Here is a 16,558-nt window from a genome sequence, read left to right as displayed (position 1 = left end):
TTGTACTGTAGATTGAAGTTGATATTCCTCGTTGTCACCAGTATGATGAGTTGCTGTCATCTCCAGAAGGTCATTCAAAATTTAGACGGGTACTGAAAGCATGGGTAGTTTCCCATCCTGATCTTGTATATTGGCAAGGTTAGTTGAGGTAGCTACTCTGACTAGCTATTATACGTCTTAAGTGTATTGTTCCTTAACCAGTCAGTAGTAACCTTTTTCTTACATGGTATTATGATAGAATAAGCTTAAGAAGTAATAATTAGCTTCAAGTGCTGTATTGCAGTCATTCATTCTGTGCACTTCTGTATGTATGGTTATAGAAGTTTGACTCTTACGTTATTTTTTCATTATTTTAGAATGTATAACTAGGCTAACTTTTCATAATAATGTATCAACATCTAAAAATAAGAATGATTAAAAGCTCAGTTTGTGTGTGGATACTCAGAACTAAAACCTAGTAAAATTGATGGGCCTAATGTCTCAGAAGTGCATGTAGGGTTACCACAAATAGTTATTTTAAGACTGGCGTATACGTAGAACTTTTCTCAAGAAGGTGGACGTTACAGAAGTAGAAGGAAAAATTAAGCATCTCTAAAATTTTGACACTGAGCAGCATCATATGTGGAACCTTTGAGAGAAACAAGTTGGAAGTAATAAGTGTGTGTATGTAGGCAGAGGAAACAGATATATTAATTAATCTACAGTTTTATCTTCTCAGTATTGTTCTGTTCATATTTAGTACCTGGTTGGTATTTTAATGCCATTAGTGGATTCATTCTTTTTTTTTCTCTCTGTAGGTCTTGACTCACTTTGTGCACCCTTCTTATATTTAAATTTCAACAATGAAGGTATTTTTCCCCTCTCTTTTCTGATGAATGTACAAAGATAACTGTTGACGTTTGCTCCAGCTTCACCTGCTCCACTGCTAACTTCCCTGCATTAACAGGGGGTTCAGTAAAGGAGTTCCACTCATGGTCAGCTGAACACGCTTACAGAGTTCCACAAGATCAGAAACCCTGAATAAGGCAAGACCTCTGATCATATAAAGATCTGTAATCACATTCAGCTGAATATGAGTAGATCTTCTTTGCAGAGCTTCCCCAGCAGCATAGAAAGAGAATATAGAGAGCGTGGGACAAAAGTGTGCATTCCTACCTCCCTTTCCACATTTATGTCTGCATAGGGCTTCAAAAGTCTTATTCAACCATTACATCCACAGTTGTGAGGAGCTCTGATCTTGGGACAAACCACATGTAAGCAGACAAGGCAGAATTTTCAATGCAAAACTCTACGGAGACGCTTGTAAGCCCTTCCTTAGTTGAGAATACACTTACAAGCACTTCTACAGACCTTTTTTCCAAACATATGAAGGCCTCCCTTACTTTTGAGTAGAGTAGGAAGGTGAAGGTATTTATGTGTTCACTATCTGTTGAGTCCTTTACGCTTTCAGGTATGATGCCTCAATTAGGGCTCCCGTCTCTTTCAATCAGAGATGATCAATCATGGCTTGTCAGATATTATGGGACTACAGTGCCCTTCGTCCCTTACCATAGGCCATACTAACTAGGACTGATGGGAGTAGCAGCCATCAGTATCTGAAGAGCTGTAGTTGTCTGTCCCTGGTTTAGAGCCAGGTAAATGCAATAGGTTTATGCTCATCCATCACAGTTCTTGTATGTGCATGCTACATAGGGAATTTATAAATAAGTTATGTCACTATATTGCCTTCTGTGTTTATTTGATACAAAATTGTGGCAGAGCATATGGTGTGTGTAGCTGTTGGAAGAAGGCTATTGTGTCTGTTCGCCATACATCTGATAGGTTTGCTGATAGTCTTTTTGATGTCAGTTTGAGGATATTTTTACTCTGATGGGAGTTTTTACTGTATCATATTTGCCGGTGTATAAGGCGACTGGGTGTATAAGACCACCCCCCAACATTCCCACTCAGAATGTAGAGTTTGTTATATACTTGCTGTATAAGACTACCCCCTCTTCCGCATGCGTGATTCTGCTTTGGCTGCATCATGGGGAGAGTTCCTTTTGCCCCTTTTGGTTCCTTTTTGGAGAGAGCCAGGGTTTGCTGGAAGAAGGAACAGCAGAGAGGCGGCAGCCATTTTGGAGAGGCGGCAGCCATTTTGAGAGGCAGCAGCCATGTGGTCGCATCTCAAAATGGCTGCCTCCTCTCTGCTGTTCCCTACAGTCAGCTGTTCGGCGCTAGAGTCAGGCTATTCCTAGGCTAGGAGCTGCTCTCCTCGGTCTTACTACCAGCTAAGTGACTTCGCTGGGAGAGAAGGAGGGTTTGCTGGACATGCACCCGGCGTACAAGACGCCCCCCCCACTTGGAGGCATGTTTTTCAGGGCCAAAAAGTCGTCTTGTACGCCGGCAAATACAGTAAATGGTGTAACTTACAAAATGAAGTGTTTTACTATACAAACTGGTGGTCATAGAAGTCATGTCTTTCTTTCTTATTCTATTTTAGCCCTGGCCTATGCCTGCATGTCTGCCTTTATTCCTAAATACCTCTATAACTTCTTTCTAAAAGACAATTCACATGTGATTCAAGGTGGGTTGTGTGTTTAAATTCTATTCTAATACGACTTAAAATGCCTTATTAGAAGTGTTTATCATTGTGCTTATAAAGTTTAACATCTATAGGCCTAATAGCCAGTCACTAATTACAACCAGAGTGGATCTACTGAAGTGCTGGAACTTACATGGGAGTTGCCTTAACAGTTTTTGATGGATTTAGCAGATCTATTCATGCTGGGACTAACAGTTGGATTCAGGCCATAATCAGCTGTTCAATGCAGAGGAGACTATCATAACTATATAGAGCACATACTAAAAATACGCTATTGTTACACTGGAGTGGCAGTGTGAAAAGGTCTCCCCCAAAAACAGCGCAGGGGGGAAAGCAGCAGAATGTACTGCAGGTAACTAGAGAGGGGCATGAACTGCAGGGCAAGAAAGCCAAGGCACCGCCTCTGAGTGGGCACCCATTGGAAGAGATGAGGATGGGAAGTGCCAAACATTTGTTCAGATAAAATAAACCCGCACCAATCGGTGTGCCCATCTCTATGGCACCTTTATTAATTCAAGTCATCTGCACTGGCGTTGCATGGCTTCCTGTTAATGAAACCAGTTATAACCATTTTAAGTTATATTAAGTTAATAAGTTAAGTTTACATTTAAGTTACTATTGTGTATGATTTATCTTCACAATTGTGCATAATACTGTAACACTGTACAGTGGTGCCCCGCATAGCGAGGTTAATCCGTTCCGGATTAATCTTCGCTATGTGAAAACTTCGCTAAATGGAACAGGGAAGCCCAAATGGGCACAAAACTCACCGTTTAGCGAAGTTTCCAGGGTCCAGCAGCCATTTTTGCACCCTCGGTAAATGAGGGGAGGGCGCAAAAACGCTGCACACGGCCATTTTGGGTGTCCGGCGGCCATTTTGAAACCACCAAACAGCTGATCTGCGGGCATCGCAAAGTGAAGATCGGTAAGCGAAACACTTACCGATCTTCACTATGCGAGTTTTGCCCATTGGGGCCGACGCTATGCCTCCGCATTAGCGATCTCGAAAATGGGATCGCTATGCAGATTTGTCGTTATACGGTGCACTCGTTAAGCAAGGCACCACTGTACTTAAATGTAAAGGAACATGTAAGTATTAGAATGTATCCCTTTTCCTTATTCCTGCCAGTAATATTTTGGTTCAAAGCCACAGCTGCTTCTATTGAGTTTGGACCACTGGATTCTCAGTAGTGTGTATTCTGGCGTGATCTTTTTCAAAGCAGGTCCTGTTTTCTAGCCTTGTTTTTAACTAGAGACTGAACTACAGCTGAACTGTAGGCCCCTCCTAAATGATGCATCTTTCTCCCCCCCCCCAGCTCTGTGGGCTTTTCTGCTCACAAAACAAGTTGGAGACAAACAAAAATAGTGGCTGTAGGAAATCTATCCAGCTTATTTTACTGTCAGACATTTTTCATCTCCTTTGAAAGATCCTTAATAGTTCTGTAGCTCAGTTTAGAAAAGAACAGAAACAGGCTCTCAGTTCCTGGCACTCACATAGAAGCTGCTGTAAGTGTACTTCAAATAAAAGTAGCGACAGGAAGTGATTGTCTGAAGACTCGTGTTTAAAATCTTTAAGTGCAAAAATAATCCATGTCATATTTTTATAAGGAAGTAAATTGCATGTATTTGTGTGTATTTGCTTAGTGCAAGTAAGTCTATAAAAGAATAAAGTTGATGGGATTGATTTTCTAAAAATATAAGAGCAAATAATAAAAGATAAAGACTGTTTAGTTTGGAATGGATGTGTTTTAAGGTTAGTTTATAGTACCATAATTTAATTGTATGGTGTAAATACAGTGGGCCCTCTACTTACGGAATTAATCCGTATTGGAATGGTGGCTGCAGGTCAAAAAGTCTGTAGGTCGAGTCTCCATTGACCTACAATGCATTGAAAACTGATTAATCCATAACCGTTTCCATTTTTGTTCCATTTTGTTTTTTTTCTGGTCTGTAAGTTGATTCTCTGGCTGCAAGTCGAACCTACATTTTGCGGCCAGAGAAGTCTGTAACTCGAAAAGTCTGTAAGTCGAGGGTCCACTGTAAGTAAAGAACTTCCAGCTCAAAACTCTTCCTCAATAGCTTAGAGATTTGCAAAGGAAAACAAATGTTTTTTGTAGATGGAAACACTACTACTACACACCCTCTAGACTTGTAGTTTTTTCTGTTGCATTTGGACAATACAAAACTGAAATGGCAGTATTTCATTTCTTGCTGAGGGCCCTAGTGTAAAAATATGGATATAGATTTTGACAGGCCATAGAGCTACCTTTTTAAAGAGCTGTATTGGTGCCTGCCCTCAACCACTAGGAACCCATGAAAGTCCCTTATTCTGAGTCAGGCCATTAATTTTATCAAGCACGTTCTTTTCACATTGCTCAGACTGACTCAAAAAGCCCTACACAATGTAAAGATGTTAATTAAATGAATCACTATTACACTCCACCCTGGTGATAAAGCCATGGGGCTAACACCATTTGTTAGGTCAAATTATACTAGACCTATTGAGTCAATGAAACTTACATAAGTGCTGCCTTGGCAAAAGTCTCATTGATTCAAAGCAACTACTCTTGCTGGAACTAATAAGTGGATTCAGCTCATGGTTTTTTACATTTTCATGTTTGCAGTAGTCCCGGGAAAAAGTCACAATAGTTGCATAAATTATGCCAGTTGTTTGTCCAGATTCGACTTGAAAACATGTGTTCACAATACAGTGGTGCCTCGCTTAATAAGCGCACCGTTTAACGATGAATCCGCATAGCGACCCGTTTTTTGCGGTCGCTAATGTGATCGCATTGCAATGTTTAGATAGGCTAAACATCGCATTACGATCATTTCTGCACCCGGCGGCCATTTTGGGAACAGCTGATCGGCGGTTCCAAAATGGCCACCAGGTGCAGAAAATGGCTGCCCGCACCATTTTCGCGCCCTGCCCTCGCTTACTGGGCAGCGAAAATGGCGGCCAGATCCAGGATTCTTCGCTTACCAATGAGTTTTTCCCTAATAGGAACACATTAAATGGAGTTTAATGCGTTGCTATGGGTTTTCCCCGCCAGGATAGCGAAGAATCCCGATAGCGACGTTAATCCTGGAACAGATTAACGTCGCTATGCGGGGCACCACTGTACAGTGTTTCTGTACCCTTCTTGCTGAAAGCTTTGGTTGTTCTCCGCTCTTCTAAAGATTGCATGGGAGATGCTAACTTTACAACATGGAACAGAGACATGGCTAAAGTCCTGTTGCTTAGTATGCTAAGCAACAGTACTAAGTGTACCAAGTTGTCCATTGAGTTATTGGAACTTACAAAGGCGTTGTCTCGCTAAATCTCCACTGATCCAATCGGTGTACTTCAGTTGGGACTTACTACCCAAGCAAGATAATTTTAGCCAATAGCTTTAGTTTCACAGCTTTGTCCTTACACGGTCACAGTAAGAGCTTTTAAAATCCATTTGCATAGAAAAATGCAAGTCCAGCTTAATGTTTTATGACTATACAATATAAAATTAACTGAAGGAGTAATTTGCGTCATCTTAGCCAGTGCTGTTTGGGTGAATCTGGCTTGATGTATTTTCATGGAAGGATGTCTGCTGTGAATAGACACCTAATTAACCATGTAATCCCACATGTCAGGCACATTTTATTAGCTTGGCTACTTGAATAAAAATGATATTTTAACAAGGTATAGCATATCCATGTAGAACCGCTGAAAGCACGAATCCATTGTTTAGAAAGTAATGTGCTTTCTAGCAGCTAATTGTAAATTAGTTTTCATCAGCACATTAGCTGAGTTTATGTGATTAGTAGAGTTAAATACTTTACCTGTGGTTGATGAATTTATTAGAAATGTAAGTATGTTCACACTTTCAGTGGAGAAGGCTAAATAAAGTGAGGAGTACTGAAGTGCAGAATGAAAGCCTTACTTCATGTTTTGCTGCAAAAATTAAAAGTAAGAAAAGAGGATTGTGATCAACTGTTCCTTTTAACTGACCCACCTAAATTGCCAGTACTAATGGCTTGCAACTTGAATTATGGCTCAAAGGCCAGTTCTTTTGGGAAAGGGTTAAGTTAAATATCAAATTAAGTTAAATAAGTTAAATTGTCAAGTTAAATATCAAATGAAAGGTGAGGTGTATAGCTGTCCTACTTTTTAATTACTCACATTACTTGTGTTGAGCCCTTGTCTGGATTTAGATTAGCGTGGGCAAAAAGGTGAGGTTTCACATTCACTCCCAACATGGTGGCCATTTTCCCCATTGGTAGGGAGTGGTCTAGAATTAGGAAGATAGCAGGGGATGGGTGATATAACAATAAAACCCCCTTCCACACATGTAGTAGTCCTAGTCTGACAGTTTCCAGGGAGTGGCCACATTAGCAACTTTTGATAAGGCTTATTCAATGTGGGCCATGGCTTTACTTTACCTAAATTAAAATTGGTTGGTCTTTAAAGTGCCACAAGACTCTTTGGTGGTCTTATTGTTTACGTAATCTGATTTGCTACAACTCAAACAGATGGCCGTAAACTGTGATTAATAAAACTGAAGAACCACAGTAAGCCTATAAGTGGCAAAAATTCAGTTTGAAAAGGAATAATTTTTAAGCAAATGAAATAAACTTCTGAATATCCTGTAGAAATCTTCCAGCTCTGCTGTTTTACAGGTAGACTATGCAAAATTTATATCTTCTGCAGGATTTCTGCTCCTCATTTGTTTGGTGTGTTACTGATTTTAAGTGAAGGAATAATGCAGACTCTACAAAACAAACTGCTTCTGGCCCTGAAGGTTAAATTCCTAGTCAGAAGATTTTCCCTTCCTTTTTCTCATTTTTGCAGAATATCTGACGGTATTCTCCCAGATGATTGCATTCCATGACCCTGAACTGAGTAACCATCTCAACGAAATTGGCTTCATTCCGGATGTAAGTGGAAACACTTCCAATAAATGTTTAATGAAGGCAGCTGGAGAGGGAAGCGGGATCAGGTGTAAAGATTTGTTGCCACATATCTCGGTTGAAAACATTTCATAACTTCATAACCTGAGCACATTAGCCATGGCAATTAGCCTTGTACTGAAGCGGCTGCACCACATAACATGCTGTCAGTTTCAAACCAGTGTGTCAATTAGTCCCTTGATATTTTCCACATAACTTCCAGTCACTCTTGCCTAGCTGAGCTTGATACTATACATTGTTTTATGACACAGTCCCGTGCAGATTAATTTAGAAGTCAATCCCATTGAATTCATTGAGGTTTCCTTCCAAGCAAGTGGACATATGGGTGCAGTCCTAGTAGAAACTGACCAAGATCCAAGATTGGTCAAGCTTGGGACTTCACTTCTACTACAATCCCCCTGAAAAGTTCTCAACATTTTGGTGCAGATTTTTAGACTTCACTGTGGACTGAAGAAGGAGGGGATAATTGATTCTGAATACAGTGGTGCCTTGCTTTATGACGATAATGCGTTCCAGCAAAATTGCTGTTAAGCTAAATTGTCGTCAAGCGAAAGTTAAAAAACCCATTGGAATGCATTTAAAACCGGTTAATGCGTTCCAATGTGGGAAATACCTGCTCGTTTTGCAAAGATCACCCATAGAGAACCGCCGATCAGCTGTTCTAATTTGCTATAATGCGAAGCTTCCATCCGGAAAACACCCATTTTGCGAAGGGAAGGAGTCCATTTTGTGAAGGGAAGCCATTTTACAAAGCCGGGAAAATCGTTGTCAAGCAAAAAAACGGTTCCCGAAGCAGGGACTGAATTGACATCAAGTGAAAAAAATCCCATAGAAACATTGTTTTGCGATCGCTATAGCGATCAAAAAAAGACATCGTACAGCGATTTCATCATCAAGTGGGGTCATTGTCAAGTGGGGCACCACTGTAATAACAAAACCAAGTGGAATTACACCTTTGGATCTTGCAAATACCTTGGCTTAGTATTTCCAGCTTTGTTACAATAAGTTATTCACCAAAAAATATCATTGTGTTTGGATAGACTCTTGACAATTAACTCTTGCATTTTTCTAGCACCCAATTTTGTAGCCATGCACACATGCATGCACCCATTCTCTCTCTTCTTCAGCCCTCTCTGAAGTTATTCAACAAAAATAACTGATAAATTTCCAGTCCTATCTGTACATTTTTGGGCATTTAGCTCTCCCTACTTCCTCTTCCTCCTCTCTGCATCTGAAATTAGTGGTGTGGCAGCCCCTTTCAGCTGCTCATGTGTGGCTGCAATGATGTGGGATAACTGCAGAAATCAGTTTCTCAACACTATTGGCTTATATGATCTCATCAATTATTTTGCAGCAAGAAAAGTAAGGAAGGTTCACTTTTAAGGCAAAGAGCATACTCTCTCTCTTCATTGGTGCCAGTTCAACATCTTCCTTGGTTTTTATTTCCCCTTCCTCGCTGGTAATTCTGTAGGGACATTTTAAAAAAGTTAATCTACCGGAAAGTGTCAGATTTAACAAGAGGGATCCTTGGTAATTGCTTCTGGGCTTTTTCCTTCACCCTGTCATCTCCCCAGAAATACAAAGTATCCTAGTTTGATTAGTTTTTACAGATTTGTCCGAACACAATGCCCACTTGAGTTGCATACACTGTAGGAGTATTGAGCTCAGTTTACAGACTCACACAATCTTTGCTATAAGGAGCTTTACAATCTGAAGACGTTTTACTGAGAGAAGTTGTGAAAAAATGTAACTGCACAAGAAACAAGTTATCTCCAAAGCAATATTCTCCATGCAAATAAGTTTGCAAGCCTACAATAAGCCTAACAGAAGGAGTTCTGCTTGTCACTTGGAAACTAAAATCTGCATTGTGTTTCCTTACCTGTGACTCTGCAGGATCCATCAAGGTGAAGGATACACACTTGAGCAATAATATGAACCATATTTTCATGCTTCAGTACTAATCCTATCCAACTGAACATTGATTAATCTTTCATGTTCCTGCTGGGAGAGAGATTATTTTTGGCTCTTTTCCATTGCTGTCATGTTACAGGGCTCTTAGAATATTGAATGCTACCAAATACCTAGTGACATCAGGTCTTCATAAATTGTGCTCTAAGTATTATGTACAGTTTATAGGGAAAGCAGAAGTAATTTTTCAAAATCTTTATATAATTTGTAAAATTGTCTAGGGCTGTGTATCTATTGGTGTTCTTTGGATACACAGCCCTGAACAATTTTTAAAACTACCGATTTACCAGAAGTGGACATAACTGGTAAACCAAATTGCCCCCTGCAACCCACATCTACTGTGACATATTGGGGGACCATGAAAAGCACATTTAGACCATATGCAGTGAGAAGGATGGAAAGGAAAACTACCATTGTGTGACTGTATGCTCAAGCACACATTTACCAGTTGATCATGACATGAAAATAAACTACAGTGGTGCCTCGCTTGACAAGGATAATCCGTTCCAGCAAAATCGGTGTAGAACGAAATCGTCATCAAGCAAAAGTAAAAAATCCATTGAAATGCATTGAAAACCAGTTCAATGCGTTCCAATGGGCAAAATACCTCAGCGTCCAGCAAAGGTCCTCCATAGGGCGGCCATTTTCCAGTGCCTGTATAGCGAGGAATCCGTCCTAAAACACAGCGGGGAGCCATTTTGTACAGCAGGCGGCCATTTTGAAAACCCAACGATCAGCTGTTGTGATCATCGTAAAGCGAAAAATCGGTTCCCGAAGCAGGGAACCGATCATCGTTAAACGGAAAAACCCCATACAAACATCATTTTGTGATCGCCATAGCAATCGCAAAATACTCATCGTTAAGCAATTTCCTTGTCTAATGAGGTAATCGTCAAGCAGGGCACCACTGTACTCATAAACTAAGTGACTCTTACCACCAAAAGAAGTTGTGCCACTCATCATTTAAAGAGACTTATGAAAACAGGCCACCGGTTTTGGCCTGCCATAATATAGCTTCTGGATCTGTTTACCCATTAACCATTTAGCAAAGTTACTACTAGAATCCCAATCTTTTTTCTACAAAAAACTTTCCATAAACTAAATAAATTATATATATTTAACACCTGAAATGTTTTTTTAAAAATTTATGTACCTATATGAGAGAATGCTTATTATAAACTAGAAGCTTTTTCATATTTCAATAGTATTTATGCAAGATTAGGTGATACTTTTTTTGGACCACTAAAAAGAAATCACACAAATTGCAATCTTTTGTAAATAAAAACCTCATTTCTCACTTGTTTGGAGTTTGGGATGGGAAATTCAAACCATACTACTGTACAAGGGAGAATGCTTGAAACCACACTGCCCAGTTGACTTTAACTCTCCACATACAAGCAGACTCAGCATGAATATCTGCCATGAATTTTTGAGACTCGTAGTTTTTATGCACTGTCCTCAAAGAGGTGGTTCATAGGCTGAAGAAGTGAGTTTTTACTCATGAAAGCTTTCAGTTTGTGTGAATTTTTTTTAGTGGTTCAATAAAGGTATTACCCTACTCCTGCATCTGTGTATTATTTGTCAATAATATTTATTTATTTAAATTTTATATGTTGCCCACACTACCCAAAGGTCTCTGGGCAGCTTGCAACAATTTAAGTGCAGTAAAAAGATAAAACAATTAAAATGCAATTAAAATATATACTCTAAAAATTGCCATCAGGACCCACGGTTGATATTATTTCAATTAAAAACCTTCTGGAACAGGAAGGTTTTGACTTGGCACCGAAATGTCATCAGCATCGGCGAATCTCACTCAGGAGAGCGTTCCATAGTCTGGGGGCAGCTGCCGAAAAGGCCCTTTGTCTACAAGCCGTCCCTCTTACCTCCTTGAGGGATGGCTCTTTCAGGAAGGCCCCCCGGCTAGATCTTAACTCCTGGGTAGGTTCATATGGAAGGAGGCAGTCCTTCAGGTATAATAACAATGATGTGCCATCAAGTCGATTCTGACTTATGACAACCCTTTTCCAGGGTTTTCCAGGTAGAGAATGCTCAGAAGTGGTTAGAACACGACTCAAATGGAAAATCGTTAGATTTTTTTTAACATAGCTGATTTGGAACAGTGGCCCAGAGTGCAGTTTGACCTCAGTTCAATTTTCTGTTCACAAATTGTTTTCTGACAGAAAAATTCCACCAAAAAAAAGTGAATGCAAGATTTACATCACAGGATTGTTCTGCAGGTGCACCAAGTAAAGTAGCAATACACTGAACAGCAAAAGGCTCTGTGCAACTGTCTTTCTTCAATGGTAAACATGCCTTATTTTTGCCAAACATATATGGGCCCCTTGCACAGACATGTAATGTGTACTCCATCTTAAAACTGAAAGCTCTGAAAATAGACTAGTAACAATTGAAACAGGACATTTTGGTGATACTTGAGTGAGACTGGTAGAGGGCAGTGTGTACTAAGAATACATTTCACCACATAGCAACAAAAGCTGTTTGCACTAAATACAAATTTGAAAAATGTTTGAGCCAGATTCTTAAATGTCCTTTTCTTTTGAGTTAAAAGTATCTGTTTTTTCTCCCCTTAAGACAGAATAAGACATAAAAATGATCGTAGTTTTCTTTATGAAATGGTTGGGAGGGGGGCTTGTACCTTTATGGTCTTTCCTGCTCCTTGAATTTTGCAGATGAAATGACTGAGAGAATCTATGCACCACTGATTGTGATTTTTCACTGGAGTGACTAGTTTATCAGTAATATTAGGTGTATCTTAGTGATCAGCCCTGTAAAGGGACATCATTATCTCTGTAAGAAATGCCACTGATCGTAGTTTTCTTTATGAAAAACTGTGGTGATTTTTTCCCATGGCTGAAATTTTATGTAACTGTGTTTTAAAAATGATTTCCATTGTATCCCAGGCATTGTAGGTAATGAGTACAATGCAAAATATTTGAAAAACAGAAGCGAAATATTTGAGAAACAAATAGCATTTGAAACAGAACTGTAGAGTGTTCCTTTGACATCAGTGACAGCCAGTATAGTATTTTATTTCAATTTTTTCTATATGTCGCATTTATTTACGACCCCTTCTAGTGGTAAGCTAGTGTACTCTGGGTGGTTTACAAGAGTTAAACACATACCTACACCACTAAATCAAAAGACACAAATAGCAACAGCAAAACAAACATTAATATAACCCCCTTGACAGTCATATCTAAATCAAATGAAGTTTACACATGATGGGTCAAGGAACATCTCATATGGGGAGGATGTTTCTGAAAGCTTCTTTAAACAACTCCATTTTAACATGCCTCATGAGGGACAGAAGGGAGGAAGCTTAGAGTTCATCAACAGGCAGTGAGTTCCAAAGTGTTGCAAGCCTGCCCAATGGTCAGTAATGACTGGAGTTGGAGTCTGTCAACAAGAGTTTTCACTTCTTGTTGTTTTTAATATTTTATTGACAATCCAAAAGTAAGGAGGGGGAAAACAGATAATGGCTCAAATGGAGATATACATTGTCTAAACACAACATTATAGTATTCCAAAAGCAAAGGAAAAAAAACAGAAATGAAAAAGAGGAAAAGCATAGAAAAGGAGAAACAAAGCACAAGAGTGTCTACACATAAGGGTTTCCACTTGTGAGAACAAGTGTGGTGTAGTGGTTGGAGTGTTAGATTTAGACATGCCTCATCCAGACTGCCAAAGAATTGATGCTTTTGAATTGTGGTGCTGGAGGAGGCTCTTGAGAGTCCCCTGGACTGCAAGGAGAACTAACCTATCAATTCTAAAGGAAATCAACCCTGAGTGCTCACTGGAAGGACAGATCCTGAAGCTGAGGCTCCAATGCTTTGGCCATCTCATGAGAAGAGAAGACTCCCTGGAAAAGACCCTGATGCTTGAAAAGTGTGACGGCAAGAGGAGAAGGGGACGACAGAGGACAAGATGGTTGGATAGTATCATTGAAGCGACCAACATGAATCTGACCCAACTCCGGGACGCAGTGGAAGACAGGAGGGCCTGGCGTGCTCTGGTCCAAGGGGTCATAAAGTGTTGGACATGACTAAACAACTAAACAACAACAACATCCAGATTATGGTCTCCACTTGGGCACCTCAGGTTCTCTCTCCCTGACCCACCTCATAGGGTTGTTTTGAGAATAAAACCGGGGATGAGAAGAACCATAACCAGAGCTTTCTGTTGTTTGAAAGAAAAGTGGGCTATCAATGCAATTAGTAAATTAGTTCAAAGAAACACAGTTTCCTCAGCCCTGCTTTACAGAGCTGACAAACCTGTGTTTCTTTGAACTAATTTACTTCCTGGTGATTGACCACATTGTGGCAGCTGGGATGCATTAAATGTGTTTGTCCTCAGTCCTGGAAAGCATTTCCTCCATCATTTTACCACACATCTAGATTCAGAAAGAGAGAGAGAATGCCTCCCTTCCATAATTTTTTCCTTGGATAGGAGTGTCTGTAGGTTAAGATTGTGCCTTGAAATTGGAGAGAGCAAGCAGAGAAGACCCCATTTTGAGAGTAGGGAGAGAATGCCCCATTTCCCTGTTCTGTAAGGGAATTTTGTACATTAAATAAATTGTGCACAAAATTTGTAATAAAAGGAGCAAATAGTGGAAGGCATACTAATATCCCTACACAAAGCTAAAACTATACTTTTTGTACAGTTCTAGAAATGTAAGTTCAGATTTAGGTGTTTAAATTGCAGAATTGCTAAAATGATATCCATAAGTGAGATTTTTATCTGCGATCCTGAGAACTTTCTCACACTTCTTACAATAGAAGATGATAAAATTAGGACATTAGTGGGATAGAAAATTTGCCAGCATTTGTTTTTAACAATATCTTACTTTTTTCCCCTTGCTGGTCTCATGTATAGCTGTATGCCATTCCTTGGTTTCTGACAATGTTTACACGTAAGTATGATATTTTCTCATTTTTTTTGCACAATGCAGCTTCATTTACTCTTCTTCATAGTATACACATATTTGCATTTTAACTAACAGAATGTCTAGAATTTCAAGAATTTAAGAAAATTACTTTTGGCAGTCTGTGATTCCTAGACTCTCCCAGCCACCATGGCCACTGGCTGAGGGATGCTGTGAATTGTAATATTAAAAGGCATATTTTCCAAGTTCTGAGAATTTAATGCAAGGGGTGTGGAAGACTTAAAAGCCTGTTATTTTAAAAATCTAGGTCAGCACTTTCAAACCTAGTGCCCCCCAGATGTGTTGGATTAAAATTCAAATTATCTCCTGCAATGTTCCCTCTAATTCCCCCCTTGTGTGTGTGACCCACATGTGCGACTCCATTCTGCCTGTGCAGCTTCCATTGCAGCTTGAATCAAAGGGGCTGGAAATGATTGCTGTGGGTGTGTGGAGGAGGAAGAATGCTGTGTGGAGAGCGGTGGAGTCGCACATAGCCGTGCACCTTAGAGAGGGCACAAGAACATAAGAAGAGCCGTGCTGGATCAGGCCAAAGGCCCATCTAGTCTAGCTTCCTGTATCTCACAATGGTCCCACGAGATGCTTCTGGGAGGACACTAGACAACTAGATACCTGTTTCCTGATCCCCCTCCCCTGCATCTGGCTGTTTGAGGTACCTTCCTTTTAAACCTGGAGATTGTACATCCCCATCATGGCTTATAACCTGCGGTGGACTTTTCCTCCAGGAATCTGTCCAATCCCCTTTTAAAGGCATCTAGGCCACATCCTGTGGCAAGAAGGTCCACATAGTAACAATACACTGAGTAAAGAAATATTTTCTTTTGTCTGTTCTCACTCTCCCAAAACTCAATTTGAGAGGATGCCCCCTGGTTCTGAGTGGGACATGGTGGCGCTATGGGTTAAACCACAGAATCCTCTGTGCTGCAAGGTCAGAAGACCAGCAGTCGTAAAATCAAATCCATGCAACGGAGTGAGCTCCCGTCGCTTGTCCCAGTTCCTGCCAACCTAGCAGTTAGAAAGCATGCAAATGTGAGTAGATAAATAGGTATCACCACGGTGGGAAGGTAACAGCATTCTGTGTCTAGTCGCACTGGCCACGTAACCACAGAAACTGGCTGGCTCTACGGCTTGGAAATGGGCATGAGCACCGCACCCTAGAGTCGGATACAACTGGACTAAATGTCAAGGGGAACCTTTACCTTTTACCCCGGTTCTGGTATTGTGTGAGAGGGAAAACAGATTCCCTCTATCCACTTTATCCGCCCCCTGCATAATTTTATACATCTCAATCATGTCGTTCCCCCCCCCCAGGTGCCTTTTCTCTAGACTAAAGAGCCCCAAACACTGTAGCCTTTCCTCATAAGGGAGGTGCCCCGGCCCAGTAATCATTTTAGTTGCTCTCTTCTACACCTTTTCCAGTTCCGCTATGTCTTTTTTGAGGTGTGGCAACCAGAACTGTACGCATCACTCCAGAACCTTGATCCCCTGCCTGTATGGGTCAGTGATCACAGAGCTGAGGTAATGCTATGCAACACACCTGGAGGACACCGGGGACTAGAAGGGAACTGCTTTGTGGGACCCAATATTTTTTAAGCTTAAGTAACTATTTCAGAGAGTTTAGTAATGTGTACTTATTTCTTTAGCGTTTTCATCTTAAAAACTTTCCCATGCTGCTTTATGTCCTTCTCTGACTTTTACCAGTTCTAATTATTATGCATATCACAAACTTGATATGTGTACTTAATATTAGCTGTGTGCTGTCTTTCAAAGCAGTAGTTCTTTTAACCACACATGGATACATGTTTCATAATGTGCAGGACACCATTCTTAAGATGGACCTCAATATTACAGTGGTGCCTCGCTTGACGAGGATAATCCGTTCCAGCGAAATCGCTGTAGAGTGAAATCCTCATCCAGCGAACTAAAAAAGCCCATTGAAACGCATTGAAAACCGTTCAGTGCGTTCCAATGGGTGAAATACCTGTTCGTCCAGCAAAGATCCTCCATAGGGTGTCTGTGCAGTGAAAAATGCCTCCTAAAAACAGCGGGGAGCCATTTTAAGCAGCCGGTGGCCATTTTGAAAACCCGACGATCAGCTG

General features: G+C 40.4%; 1 protein-coding gene across 4 annotated transcripts in view; it reads left to right on the top strand.

Moving 5' to 3' along the window:
* The window catches only part of TBCK (TBC1 domain containing kinase), a 109,072-nt gene that overhangs the window by 55,144 nt on the left and 37,370 nt on the right, over nt 1-16,558 (top strand). For all 4 annotated transcript variants that reach the window (XM_078376554.1, XM_020796368.3, XM_078376552.1 and 1 more), the window contains 5 exons: nt 12-138; nt 798-848; nt 2,483-2,566; nt 7,410-7,495; nt 14,393-14,429. In XM_078376554.1, coding sequence (XP_078232680.1) covers nt 12-138; nt 798-848; nt 2,483-2,566; nt 7,410-7,495; nt 14,393-14,429 — 385 coding nt within the window. The remainder of the gene's footprint in view (nt 1-11; nt 139-797; nt 849-2,482; nt 2,567-7,409; nt 7,496-14,392; nt 14,430-16,558) is intronic.

Source organism: Pogona vitticeps, chromosome 5 (genome assembly GCF_051106095.1).
Source record: "Pogona vitticeps strain Pit_001003342236 chromosome 5, PviZW2.1, whole genome shotgun sequence".
Lineage (NCBI taxonomy): Eukaryota > Metazoa > Chordata > Lepidosauria > Squamata > Agamidae > Pogona > Pogona vitticeps.
The sequence above is the reverse complement of the archived record's forward strand: the minus strand, read 5'-3'. Positions and strand labels throughout refer to the sequence as shown.